Genomic DNA, 14,924 nt, shown 5'->3' with positions numbered 1-14,924 from the left:
CCAGCAAAGGCTTGTAACTCCTTGGCCTTGTTCACCCACCACTGATCTTTCATAGCTCTGAGCTGCCTCTGCAAAGCTGATTTTGCTCTCAAAAAGGCACGTTTATTGGAACTTGAGTTTGGGTGTCAAAGAAGAGTAGCTGCCTTAGCTCTTAGAAGGTCCTGCACAGATTGGTTGCTCTCATCAAACCAGTCCTGATGCTTGTGCTTGACTTTCCCCAGGGTGTCCTGGGCAGCGCTGTAGACCGTTTCTTTGAAGGCATTCCAGTGCTCAGTAATATCGTCTGGTGGATTCTCAACCAGTCTGCTTACAGCAGTTTCCAGAGAGGATTTCAGGGTGTCAGCACACTCAGTGTTTCAGTTTGGTGGTCTTCAGCTTTTTGGGTGGTTTGGCAGCATTCAGTCTGCGTGCAGGTTTGATCGATCGATAGACAGAGATCCGACCACACCACTTGATGATCAGTTGAGCACTCAGCTCCACGCTTAACTCTGGTGATACAAACGTCAGATCTAAAAAGCTTTTAGATCATGGATGCATCCATGTGCATTTGAGCTTGTCTGGCAATCTGAACAGTGTGGTAGTAATGCACAGTTTGAATTCTGTGCACATCGAGAGGAGCAGTAGACCGTTACCATTACTGTTGCCAACCCCTTGGCGTCCAATCACTCCAGGCCACACAGTGGTCTCCTTGCCAACCCGAGCATTAAAGTCTCCCAGCAACAGCAGTTTATCGGAAGTTGCCACGCTACTGATGGTGGTTTTCAGCTCACTGTAAATGCCTCCTTGACTTCACTGGGATTAGTCCGAGTTGGGGCGTAAATGTTGACTATGGTGAGGTGACGCTTTCCTTGCAGAGGTGTACGCGAGGTCTGGATTTGGTCATTTACAGCAACAGGCAGGGTTGAGAGCTTTGCTGCGAGGCAGTTCTTGATAGCCAAGCACACACCAGATTCTTTTCGTTCTTCTTTCAGCCTGCCAGACCAGAAGAATGTGTACCCTACTTACTCTTCACAAAGCGCGCCCTCTCCAGCAAGTCGGGACTCCTGGAGAGCCGCAGTGTCCATGTTGTAGTTCTCGAGCGCACGAGCAACAAGTGCAGTGCATCTGTCTGGGCGATCAGAATTAGCATTGTCCAACAGAGTTCGTCTGTTCCATGAGGCGACGATCAGATTCTGCCTGTGATTCTTACCGCCAGAGTTGGACGACCCACCAGCCGTGGCACACTGGCTAGGTTGGTGTGAGTGGGCTTTGTTTGAGCCACCTTTTCTAGGCCCTTCCCTAGTTGTAGGGTGAGCTGTGCCTCCCTAACAGGGCTGCTCAGATGCAGAGGGTGCTGCCTCACTGGATCTCCGCTCTGTAATCCGTGTGCGATGCCTCACCGGATCTCCGCTCTGTAATCCATGTGCGATGCCTCACCGGATCTCCGCTCTGTAATCCGTGTGCGATGCCTCACCGGATCTCTGCTCTGTAATCCGTGTGCGATGCCTCACCGGATCTCCGCTCTGTCATCCGTGTGCGATGCCTCACCGGATCTCCGCTCTGTAATCCGTGTGCGATGCCTCACCGGATCTCCGCTCTGTAATCCGTGTGCGATGCCTCACCGGATCTCCGCTCTGTAATCCGTGTGCGATGCCTCACCGGATCTCCGCTCTGTCATCCGTGTGCGATGCCTCACCGGATCTCCGCTCTGTAATCCGTGTGCGATGCCTCACCGGATCTCCGCTCTGTCATCCGTGTGCGATGCCTCACCGGATCTCCGCTCTGTCATCCGTGTGCGATGCCTCACCGGATCTCCGCTCTGTCATCCGTGTGCGATGCCTCACCGGATCTCCGCTCTGTCATCCGTGTGCGATGCCTCACCGGATCTCCGCTCTGTAATCCGTGTGCGATGCCTCACCGGATCTCCGCTCTGTAATCCGTGTGCGATGCCTCACCGGATCTCCGCTCTGTAATCCGTGTGCGATGCCTCACCGGATCTCCGCTCTGTAATCCGTGTGCGATGCCTCACCGGATCTCCGCTCTGTCATCCGTGTGCGATGCCTCACCGGATCTCCGCTCTGTAATCCGTGTGCGATGCCTCACCGGATCTCCGCTCTGTCATCCGTGTGCGATGCCTCACCGGATCTCCGCTCTGTCATCCGTGTGCGATGCCTCACCGGATCTCCGCTCTGTCATCCGTGTGCGATGCCTCACCGGATCTCCGCTCTGTAATCCATGTGCGATGCCTCACCGGATCTCCGCTCTGTAATCCGTGTGCGATGCCTGACCGGATCTCCGCTCTGTAATCCGTGTGCGATGCCTCACCGGATCTCCGCTCTGTAATCCGTGTGCGATGCCTCACCGGATCTCCGCTCTGTAATCCGTGTGCGATGCCTCACCGGATCTCTGCTCTGTAATCCGTGTGCGACCACTCTCCCCCTGCTGCCTGCATGCAGGCCGGTGACTATGGCTCCCAGCTGGTCAAGCCTTCCGTTTTGCCACTTGTCCGTCACTACAGGACTTGGGTGTGTCGAGGATACCCCACTCCTCAGAAAGGAACAGCGTGTAGGTGAATGGATTTTAGGTGAGTAGGGGGTTGCACAGTCCAGACCCACCCTCTCGACATCCCCTCCCGGATCCAGCAGCACGGTGGGGTCCAAGATGGCTGGGGGAAGTTCTGTTGCAGAGAATGGTCAGACCAAGCTTCGATACAAGGGATGCCCTTTCCGCGCTTCATGGCACGTGTTTGCTAGATGGCCGTTTTTTCATCCTGCAGGGTGTCTAGCCACCCTCCTCACCGGGCAAGCCTGGTGGGGGAGCCGGTTTAGTCACCAACCATGCGACAGGTAGTATTGGGTTACATGGTACCAGTAGCACTCAGACGAGTAACCCGACCTTAACTATGAAATAGCATACAGAGAGGAGGTGCAGAAACTGTCTGAATGGTGCAATACCATAACCTTTCACTGAACATTTAAAAAAACAAATGATTATTGACTTCAGGAAATCAAGGAGATCCACTACTCAGAAATGGGTCACTGGCTTTAAATTCTTGGGAGTGAACATCACAGAGGAGCGCTCGTGGACCACCAACACCTCCTTGATAGTAGGGAAGGCTTAGCAGTGCCTGTACTATCTAAGGAGTTTAAGGAGAGCAAATCTGCACCAAAGGCTGCTGGTAGATTTTTACTGATGTGCTAACTGAGAGCGTACTGACCTGTTGCATAACAGTATGGTACAACAAGATCAAACAGAAAGCACTCAGTGAGTGATAGGACTGCACAGAACGTCACTGGGCCACAACTATCCAATATGGAAACCATCTACAACTCACAATGCCAACAGTGGACTCGTAACATCGTGATGGACTCATCCCATCCCAGTAATCACCTGTTCAGTCTCCTACCATCTGACAGGAGATACAGAAACCTCTCTGCACAGACACCCAGACTGAAAAACGGCTTTCTTCCCAGGGCTGTGTGTCATTGAATAATGTTCCCCCCACCCACTCTTAGTGCATAGGCGTTATGGGCAATCCCCAAGTACAATACATGGGCATTATTCTTGATGCTATTTTATACTTAATAGGCAAGTACAACACTTGAATGGGGCAGCCATTGTTTCTTTGAATTTCAGAGTCATTTGCTTTTAATTCAATTGTAACATAGATATCATTGTAAATAACTCAGAGATTTTATTTTCAATTTAGTCATTGTGTTTTTAATAATTAAATTGCCAGTCTGCTGTTTTGCACTGAATGGAGTAGCACTGTAATCTTGCCCTCAACAAAGACAATAAAGCTTTAACTAGTAAACCATCCACAGTTTAATAATTAACTCTATTTCCTCTTTTTCCCTTTATTATACAGTTCATTTATTTGAAGTTTGGTAAGCTGTTAGAATATCTAAGCCCTGTGCTTCTATACAAGAATATACCTCTTATTCCAGCTCTGTAGGTCCATGCTGAGTTGTTGAACATTAAAGTTTTCCAAATCATTTCTAGGGAATCTTTGATTTTCTGTTTGTACAGTTCTGATAGTCAAGATAAATTCCCAGGAGAGTCACACAAATCACTGTAATGAATAAAGTGGCATCTCTAATCAATGCTGTAGAGAATGTTTTCCTCTGGTTACTCTTGCTAATTATATTAAGTTATTGAAGATGGTGCTTGACAAATTTTAATTTCTAGGTTCCCCTTGAAACAAAATTCATTTTGAAAATAAACCTATATTATTAAATTGTAGTTTGTTTGAAAATACCCTCTAGGAAAGTGAATTTCTTTTGATTTATTGACATGGGGATAAAGGAATAAATAAAATGCTTGTGACTTTAGGGTATAAAGCTTTTTTCCAGATTTCTTGCACAGGTCTTTTGAGCTTGTAAAATGTGGATGATTAATGGGGTGGGACAATGGAAGAAATTGAGATATTAGTTAAGGGATCACAATATATATGGTCCTGAATGTCCCAAAATATAGTTTGAGGAATGCAAACATAGGTTGTGTAAAAAAAAATCAAATGCAGGAAATACTCAGCAGACCAGGCAGCATCCTTGGAAAGAAGAATCATTTTGAATAAATATTTGAAATACATTTTAAAATACATCATGAGATGAACGGACCGTTTAGTTTTAAACCATTCTGAATTTTAATGGAGATTGTTTTTTTTCCATGGAGTACCTTTTCCTCCCCTAAATGATGGTTGTAACTTCAGTCAACATTAACAGGATTCCCATGTTGATCCCATCACTATAAAAATAGTTTTTTTACTGTATCGCAACACTATAAAATCTACAGAAAATAGAACAAAATAACTCAAAGGCAGGCCCTTTGGCCCACGATATCTGTGCTGACCAGGATGATGAGTTAAACAAATCTTACTTGCCTGGACATTGTCTGTATCCTTCCATTCCTTGTTTGTTCATGTGCCTTCTACATGCCCTACTATCACAGGTGTTGGTTTTGTATCTGCTTCCAGCATCTCCTCTGGAAGCACATTCCAGGTACACCTACCACACTCTGTGTAACATAATAGTCTCTTGTAAAACTTCTTTTATACTGTCTCCCTCTCACCATAAAGCTATGCTCTCTGGTATTTGACATTTCTAAGTCAGGATAAAGGACTCCTACTAGCTACCCTAGTTATGGCTTTCATAATTTTATATACTTCTTTACTCATTGCCCTTTCAGGGAGCTCTGGGCTTGCACCCCAAGATCTCTTTGTACTCGAATGCTCCTAAGGGCCTTGCCATTTACTGTACCAAGGGTTCCCAATCTGGGGTCCACGGACCCCTCAGTTAATGGTGAGGGTGAATGGAATAAAAAAGTTTGGGAATCCTTGCTGTATGCTTTCCTCTTAAATTTGTCTTCCCAAAGTGTAACACTGCCTGTTTGTCCGGATTAAACTGTCTGCTATTTCTCTACTCATATTTCCAACTGATCTACATGCTGCTTTATCTTCTAACAATCTTACTCACTATCTATAACTCTATCATTTTTTGTGTCACTGGCAAACTTTCTAATCAACCCATCTGCAGTTTCATCCAAATCACTTATATATATATATATATTCCTGTAGGACACCACAGTTCACAGACCTCAATTCAGATTAATACACCTCTACAATTATTCTCTGATTTCCATGACCAAGCCAAACTTGAATCCAATCTGGATGGTGCAAGAAAGTGGCATTGATGTAGCAGTTCAGATATTAACCCAGTGAAAAATGGAGCAAGCTCATATAGATGGTATATTTCTCATGCTAATATCTTTATTGTTACAGTGGGTTGCACAGAAAGGCATACAATCACAAAACAACTCTCCATCATCATCCTCACCTATTATTAAGCTAATATTGGATCCAACATGCCAACTTCCTTTGGATTCTTTGGACTGAGATGTTTTTGACTAGTTTCCTATATCTCACAAAGAGGACAATGTGATTGCTAGTGGAGGAATGAGTAAAGAGTGGGTGACTTTTGGTGAATAGGTTTGTGTCATTGAAATTATTGGCAAGAATGTTCTATCTAATTTGTAGCCTCTTTGCCTCTTTTTTCCCATCACCATTTTCAATTCCTTCAACTTTTCAGTTGTTTTTGGTGCCTTATAAGCAGTGGCAAAGGCTGTTCTTCCATATTAAAAGTACTTTGCAGGTCAGCCAGCATAAATAGGGAAAGAGCCAGAGACATAACATTTCAGATCAATGCCACTTCATCAGAACTGGAGGAGTGAAGAAATGTGTATTTTTAAGTTGCATGGAGGGGCAGAGATCAAGAGAACAGAAAGAAGGGTGGAGAGCAAGCTTGTTCGGGCCCAATGCTTTTGGAGTTGCCCAGTAACAGAGAGGAATGGGGCAACTAAAGAGAGAGAAAGAAAAAAAAAGCAAAGCATGTTGAAAATGTAGCATGCAAAGCGCAGCAGCTGCTGAGAATCTGAAACTGTAAAACGGAATACTTGAAATACCCAGCAGATCAGGAGTGGGAACGATTGGTAGGTAACCTTACTGATCAATAAGTTTGGTTCTCCAAAATTGTTAGAATTGTTATAATGGAATTCTTATTCCTTTTTCACATCTAGATTGCATAGTGTGCAGAATATTGTGCAAATGTTGCTATAAGCCAAAATGAATACGGAAGAATTGAGAATACAGGTAATGAGCTCTATAATGATACTTATGGAAACACAAATCTCATTTTAGGACAGCTGTTTTTAAAAAAAAAAATGGTTGGACATCTAACCTGAGCCATGAGTTGTGCCATGAGCAAAGATCTTGGAGCGAGCTTTTCTTTTGGTGGTTTGAAGGTGTATGAGCAAGAGAAGTTTAGTTAAATTATTCTGATTCATTCCATGATACTGGATATGCACCTACATTATAACAGCAGCAGGCAAAAGCTACAATGTTTTTGGCAGCCATGGGTACCACACTTTTTGCAGTGAATTAAGACTTCATAATGGTTGCAGAGGGTGTTGACTACATTTTGTGAACAGTAGGCATCACATGTACTGAGGTCATTTCTGAGGTTAAGTTCAGGAAATTGTTTCTGAAGATCCACAGATGCAACTAAGTGTCTTCACTCTCTCCTCTTTCCTCTTCTTCTGGCTCCTTATTCTACTTTATGAATCCTCCCTTTGTTCCTCTAGTCACAATCAAACTCTGAAAAAGCACCACAAAGCCTTACATATCTGGAAGCAAAAAAGTTTAAAGAGACACAAAAAATAATGCAAAATGGCCAACAAACACGCTTCAGATTACTTGAATTTTAATTAAGTGTTATATTCACACACTTAATGATATAGGATCCCAAAAGAAATAACCCAGTATAAATGCAGAATTGTCCTTCGTGTGCTCAGTTATTAGGTTAAGGGCATTGGGTGGAATGTGATGTTGTAAAGTGAGGTAAAACTTGGACCTAACAAGTGGAATGTGCTGCCAGGGGTGGTGCTAGAGGTAGATACAATATGGACACTTAACACAAATGAAAGAAAAATGGAGGATTATCTGGGAGAAAAGGGTTAGATTGATCTTGAAGTAGGTTTAAAAGTCAGCACAGCATTGTGAGCTGAAGAATCTGTTCTTACAGAAAATGAAAATAATAATTTGGTACTGTATTACTTGGTCATGCATAAAGGTATACAAGTAGGGAAGTTTGATGCAACTTACAGGATATTGGTGGGGTCATACCTGGAATGCACTTTGGTCTCTATTTAAGGAACAATGGACTTGTATTCAAGGTCAAATCCCTTGGTGAATTTCTGCAATTAAGCAGGTGGTGTACGTAGAAAGGTTGAGCAGGTTAGGACTATGCCCATGGGAGTACAGTGGAATGGCAGCAATCTAATTTATACATATAAAATTTTAGAAGTGATTAATAAAATGAATGTTGTGAGAATGGTTCTCCTACTGGAGAGAACATGAGTATAGTGTCAGAATTAGGGGCAGAAATGATGGGATAATGCGATGGAGATGAGGAGGAACTTTTCTCAGTGGGTCATAAATCTTCGAAATTCTATACTCTAAAAAGTCGTTGGGGTGGCATCAACATATTCAAAACAATGGCTGACAAATATTTAAACTATAATGGGATCGAGGGGTATATTGAGAGAGTGAAATTGAGACCAAATTGGATTAGCTATTTTCTTGATGAATGATGAAGCAGATTCAAGAGGCTGATTGGTTTGCGCCAGTTCCTGGTTCTCGTGCTCCAATATAAAATTTCATAGATTCTAGCAACACACACAAAACGCTGGAGGAAACCCTTCCATCAGGACTCAACATTCGAGCAATAGTTAGCAGCATTTGAGCAGAGTCCTGAAACAGAGTATCAGCCTGAAACATCCATTGTTTACTCTCTTCCATAGATGTTGCCTGTCCTGCTGAGTTCCTCCTGCATTGTGTGTGTTGCTTGGATTTCCAGCGCCTGCAGATTTTCTCTTGTTCCATAGATTCTAGTAAGGTTCCCTTACATCAGAATGTTCCAAATAAATCCAACTATTTATTCAAGCAGGGAGAGAGAAACTGAGGAAATATAGCCTAATTAGCCTAACATTCGTAGTTGGGGAATTGCAGGAATCTGTTTCTAAGATGTGGTAATAGAGCATTTTCAAAATAAAAATAAATTGGGCAGAGTCAGCATTACTTCATCAAACGGAAATATTTTTTGACAACTCTCTTGAATCTTTGAGAATGTATCTAGCAAAAGCAGTGCTAGAGTACAAATTCAGTCATTATCTTATTGAACAGTGGAGTAGTCACAATGGTCCAAATGGCTTAATTCTCCTCTTATTTCCTTTGTCTTCTGTTCTCATGAAATTACAGGTGACATGTGAAATGTGAAGTGTTACATTTCAGTAAGGAGATTAGAGAGAGAGAAAATAAAGTAGAAGGCACAATCCTAACAAAGAGCACAGAGAAAAAATAGATCTGTGTATGTATGGGGATCATAGACCGAATAAACAGAAGCACACACCTCAATGCAAGGAAGTCATGCTCAACATTTACAGCATAGTTTAGCCACCACTGCATTTTTGTGTTCATATGAAAAGTTGTGAAGACCTTGGAAAAGTTACATTGGAGAGTTTCTGGGTTGATTCTGGCAATGAGGGACCCTATTTTCATGGATAAACCCAGTTTTGTTGAGTACAGGTTTAAAGCAAATATAATAGTGGTAACTTGAATGTCAAAGCAGTGCAAGGAAAATTCATTCTCATTGGTGAAAGGGTCAAGAACCAGAGGACTTGGAATGAAGGTAATTTGAAAAAGAACCAGAAAAGATATGAAGAAATAACCTTTGACCATCAGGGAATGAACTGCAGGAACAAGTGAGCCAGATTCCATTGTGTTATTCAACAAAGAAAATCAAATGAATTCTTAAAAGGAAAAAATGGGAGGGCCATAAAGGAGTGGGACTAGACAGATTGTTCTTACATACTGCCTGCAAAGATTCAACGGACTAAAATATATCTTTCAGTGCTATCAACATTCTGTGATTATTGTCAGAAGCTAACAGTCCTGATATAATACTTCTGCATTCTGACCTAGCAGACTTGCCTTTTTGTCCTTATCTTGTTCATTTTCACACAATTTTGCGGCCTTAACTCATATTTATAACAACTTCTACATTTGATTGCACTCTTAAAAAAAATGCAATACAATTGAGAGAATCCTTCCTTAACTTGTCTGTTGTTAGTAAAACAGTTATAATAGCTGTGAAATTTCAGTATTTTCTTTTCAAATACATTAAATCCAAGCTGAAGTTAACTGCTCATCCAGCAGATCCTTATACACAATGAAAATGAATGGGCAAACTTCCTACCTTTGCAAAAGTGAATTTGCATTTTCCCTGTGTGTTATTCACTTATCATTGTGTGACTGCTGCAATGGAGTATCCTGTATTCTCTCATATTGTTGATGTAATAGGTATATTTTGCATTAAAGTTAATGGATTTAGACATAGAGTCATGTAATTGTACAGCACCGAAATAGGTCCTTTGGTCCACCAAATTTACGCTGATCTTATTGCCACCTCTTTAGTCAAGAAAGCACAGCAGTACCTCCACTTCCTGAGGAGATTGAGATGAGCAAGGCTCCCCAGTCCCAATCTAACCCCATTCTACCAGAACACCAGAGAGTGTCCTGACAAGCTCTATCACGTCTGGTATGGGAATTGCAAGGCAGCTGACCACAAGACGCTGCAACAGATTGTACAGACTGCTGGCATCTCTGTCCTCTGCTGATTTCACCCTTCCATTCCAGAACATACACCTGAAAAGCTGTGTTCAGAGAGCCCTCAGCATTGTCGAGGACTCCTGGCAACCGTCCCACAAACTCGTTCACCTACTACCATTAGACAGAAGATACCACATTATAAGAAGAAGGACAGTTAGGCTGGGTAACAGCAGCTTCTCCCAAGCTGGGAGACTTCTGAACGCCCTGCTACCACCAAGTATATATTATATATAATAGTGTCAGTAGCAGTAATACAGTTGTATATTTAACTATATCTCATAAATGCACTTTATATCAAATTATACATCTACGGAATATGTTAAGTTTCCCTGTTAATATTATATTACATGCTGTATGTGCTATGTCTACTGAGTTTTGCACATTGGTCCCTGAGAAGCATTTCATTTAGCTGTTTTCATGTGTGTGGTTGAATGACAATAAACCTGAAATTGAACTTTATGATGCCATTTTAATTGTTAGGAATATCATCTGTTATTCGACAGTATTGGAATATCAATGTTGAGGAAGGATCAAGGAGGTGGGAAAATATTAAGTATTTTAGAAATTTTTTCTTTCTTTTGCAGAAGTGGAAGATCAGTCAAACAAAAATCCGTGTAATCTCCACTTTCTTGTTCATACTATTTGGATGTCTATTATTTGTGGCTATCCCTGCTATGATATTTAAACACATAGAAGGCTGGACAGCTTTGGAGTCTATCTATTTTGCAGTGATCACTTTGACAACGATTGGATTTGGTGATTATGTAGCAGGTAAGAAATATTTCCAATCACTGGATGTGCTAAAAGGGACAAGGGAAGGTCACCTGTCCCAAAACATGATGTGATATTTGTAAGGCATGTAATTGTCATAATTCTAGAATTATTTCAGGAAACAAGGAAATTTTGCATACCATTTTTTCATATGCCAGTTCATTCTCAATGAACTTCTCGCCATGTATTTTGAAATTAATGTTACAATTATTTCATTTTTTTCCTCTCCATTTCATTGGAAAAACACAGTCTTGCATTGTTCAGTCATTCCACTGTGAAAATGTCAACAACTTTTTGAAGTCGATGCATACAATAAAAGATGGAAATGTGAAAATACCACCACCACCTCCATAATAAACAGTATTTTGAAGCCTTCTCCAGATATCATTGAATTGTGAGAAGTTAGCAGATATTTCTAGTTTTTGATGGAAAGTCCTCTTAACATCTGCCATTTTATTATACCAGATGAAGATAACTTTCAATAGGATTTCAAATTGTAATTACTGCTTAACAACCTCTTCAGCTACCCAACCACCAGAATTATCTTCATGTATGTAATTTAGGTACTATTTCAAAATATGAGGGCTTTTATGTGTTTTTGGATTTGTGTGTCCATTTTAAACCCCCAAGTACGCTCTAATCTTCATTGTTCAAATATTTACTAAAAGTTGGTTTTTTTGCTTTCTGGTTTGAGGCAAGAACACTTCAATATGAATGGCAGCTCCGTTAGCTGATGGAATCACTATTTCCAGACACCAGGGATTCCCCAGAATCAATGTCCCTCAGTAAAGGAAAATCTATTTCATAGATGTTGTCAGATCATCATGGGGATCTTTCTTTCGGGTTACCTAAGCACTGACTTCCTCAGTCAATGGCTACAAAATTTAAATCATCAATTACCATCAATTTAATATATGTTCCAGCAGAGGCTATTCTCTGGAGCTAGCCTAGAATGAATTTACAAGCATTTTATGGAAAAAAAGCAAAGATAATAAAATTAAAATAGCATTCTGTTTAATTTTTTTTGTAAGAGAAAAAAAATTATTAACCCTGGTGTTTTATAATTTAAGCAATTTGGAAGTATTTTTTTTCCAGAGATATTTTTCTATGGAATTGCTAGTAATCCCTGCATTTGTGCCAACAAATTTGATATTTCCATGCATGGGGATACAGTGGACCTACTAATTCTGTTTACAGCTTTCAAGTGCTGTTAATTTGCTCCTTCATTGGATTCCTCATGAAATCCATAAGACATAGGAACAGAATTAGGGCCACGCAGCCTATCGAGTCTCCCAAGCCATTTCATCAACTCCATAAACCTGCCTTCTTGGTGTGAGCAGAATCATCTGCAGCTTAATGTGAAAAAGACTAAGGAGCTGGTGGTGGACCTGAGGAGGGCTAAGGCACCGGTGACCCATTTCCATCCAAGGGGTCAGTGTGGACATAGTGGAGAATTACAAATACCTGGGGATACGAATGGATAATAAACTGGACTGGTCAAAGAACACTGAGGCTATCTACAAGAAGGGTCAGAGCCGTCTCTATTTCCTGAGGAGACTGAGATCCTTTAACATCTGCCGGACGATGCTGAGGATGTTCTACGAGGCTGTGGTGGCCGATGCTATCATATTTGCTGTTGTGTGCTGGGGCAGTAAGCTGAGGGTAGCAGACACCAACAGAATCAACAACCTCATTCGTAATGCCAGTGATGTTGTAGGGGTGGAACTGGACTCTCTGACGATGGTGTCTGAAAAGAGGATGCTGTCCAACATGCATGCCATCTTGGACAATGACTCCACTCCACTCCATAATGTACTGGTTAGGCACAGGAGTACATTCAGCCAGAGACTCATTCCACCGAGATGTAACACTGAGCATCATAGGAAGTCATTCCTGCCTGTGGTCATCAAACTTTACAACTCCTTCCTTGGAGGGTCAGACACCCTGAGCCAATAGGCTGGTCCTGGACTTATTTCCACTTGGCATGATTAACTTATTATTATTTAATTATTTATGGTTTTATATTGCTATATTTCTTCACTATTCTTGGTTGTTGCGGCTGTAACGAAACCCAATTTCCCTCGGGATCAATAAAGTATGTCTGACTGTCTGTCTGTTCTTGCCATATCCTTTGATGCTCTGACAAATCAGGAAACTATGAACTTCCACCTTAAATATACCCATGGACTTGGCCTCCACCTCAGTACATGACAGAGCACTCTATAGATTCACCACCCTCTGGCTTTGTTCGTAACATTGTCCTTATTACCCACCTTTACTATTTCATGTTGAAGTTTATATTCCACATACTAGCTATTGTTTTGGGGCCTGTATACAACTCCAATCAGGATCTTTCTACCCTTGCAGTTACTTATCACTTCCCACAAGGATTCTGCATCTTCTGATCCCATGTCACCTCTTTTTTTTTATTTGATTTCACTTTTTACCAACAGATCCACCTTATCCCTCTGCCTATCTGCTTGTCCTTTGGTACAAGGTGTGTCCTTGGGCAGTAATCTTCCCATCCATGATCTTCTTTCAGCCATGTATCAGCAACGTCAACAATGTCATATTTGCCAATCTCCAACTGTGCTACAAGATCATCCACCATATTCGTATATCTGTGCATTTAGATATAACACTTACAGTCCTGTATTCACCACCCTATTCAATTTTAACCTATGTTACACTTCATCTCATCCCCCAACTGCAATTTTGCTTTATCATCTGCCTGTCCTTCCTCACAGTCTTACTACACACTACATTAACTTGAATACCAACTGCACCCAATTTAGCCCTAATACTCTGATTCCTATCTCCCTGCCCACTTAGTTTAAACTCATGTAATTTTTATCTAAAATAGTCAACAAGCTCTGAAGATTGAATTGGGTTTTCCTGATATTTCTCTGCAGCATTGCACTTATCCAACAATCATCTCCTGGTGTAGTTTTGCCAGGGTACTGACTCACCAGCAGTTGGACCTTTCAAATACAGGTGTATTTTTACTACAATGAATTGAAACACCTTGATTGCACACAGGTGATCTCCATTTAACTAATTGTGTGACTTCTAAAACCAATCAGCTGCACCACTGGTATTTGGTATGCCATATTAAAGGGGGTGAATATTTATGCAATCAATTATTTTGAGTTTTATATTTGTAGTCATTTTAGATCACTTTGTAGAGATCTATTTTTACTTTGAGACAAAAGAGTCTTTTTCTGTTCATTAGTGTCAAAAAGCCCAAATTAAATACATTGTGATTCAATGTTGTAAAACAATAAAATATGAAAACTTCCAGGAAGGGGTGTATAAAGTGTCTCAGCTGGAAACATCAGAAACATTGACTGCTTGTTTCCCTCCATAGATGCTGCCTGACCTGTTGGGTTCCTCCAGTATTTTGTTTGCCCATAAGGGAGAGCCAGTAGATGTAGTGTACCTGGACTTCCAGAAAGCTTTTGATAAAGTCCCACATAGGAGATTAGTGGCCAAAATTAGGGCACATGGTAATGGGAGCAGAGTACTGACATGGATTGAAAATTGGCTGGCTGACAGGAAACAAAGAGTAGCGATTAACGGGTCCCTTTCGGAATGGCAGGCTGTAACCAGTTGTGTACCGCAAGGTTTGGTGCTGGGACCGCAGCTGTTTACAATATACATTAATGATTTAGATGAAGGGATTAAAAGTAACATTAGCAAATTGCCGATGACACAAAGCTGGGTGGCAGTGTGAAATGTCAGGAGGATGTTATGAGAATGCAGGGTGACTTGGACAGGTTTGGTGAGTGGGCAAATGTATGGCAGATGCAGTTTAATGTGGATAAATGTGAGGTTATCCACTTTGGTGGGAAGAACAGGAAGGCAGATTACTATCTAAATGGAGTCAAGTTAGGAAAAGGGGAAGTACAACGAGATCTAGGTGTTCTTGTACATCAGTCAATGAAAGCAAGCA

At 41.5% G+C, this 14,924-nt stretch overlaps 1 protein-coding gene across 2 annotated transcripts in view; it reads left to right on the top strand.

Moving 5' to 3' along the window:
- Window positions 1-14,924, top strand: part of LOC140730438 (potassium channel subfamily K member 2-like) — a 114,842-nt gene that overhangs the window by 81,563 nt on the left and 18,355 nt on the right. For both annotated transcript variants that reach the window (XM_073050841.1, XM_073050842.1), the window contains one exon: window positions 10,786-10,972. In XM_073050841.1, coding sequence (XP_072906942.1) covers window positions 10,786-10,972 — 187 coding nt within the window. The remainder of the gene's footprint in view (window positions 1-10,785; window positions 10,973-14,924) is intronic.

The sequence above is a fragment of the Hemitrygon akajei genome, chromosome 7, assembly GCF_048418815.1.
Source record: "Hemitrygon akajei chromosome 7, sHemAka1.3, whole genome shotgun sequence".
NCBI classification, from domain to species: Eukaryota; Metazoa; Chordata; class Chondrichthyes; order Myliobatiformes; family Dasyatidae; genus Hemitrygon; species Hemitrygon akajei.
Note: the sequence above shows the minus strand (reverse complement) of the source record. Positions and strands in the feature narration are given on the sequence as shown.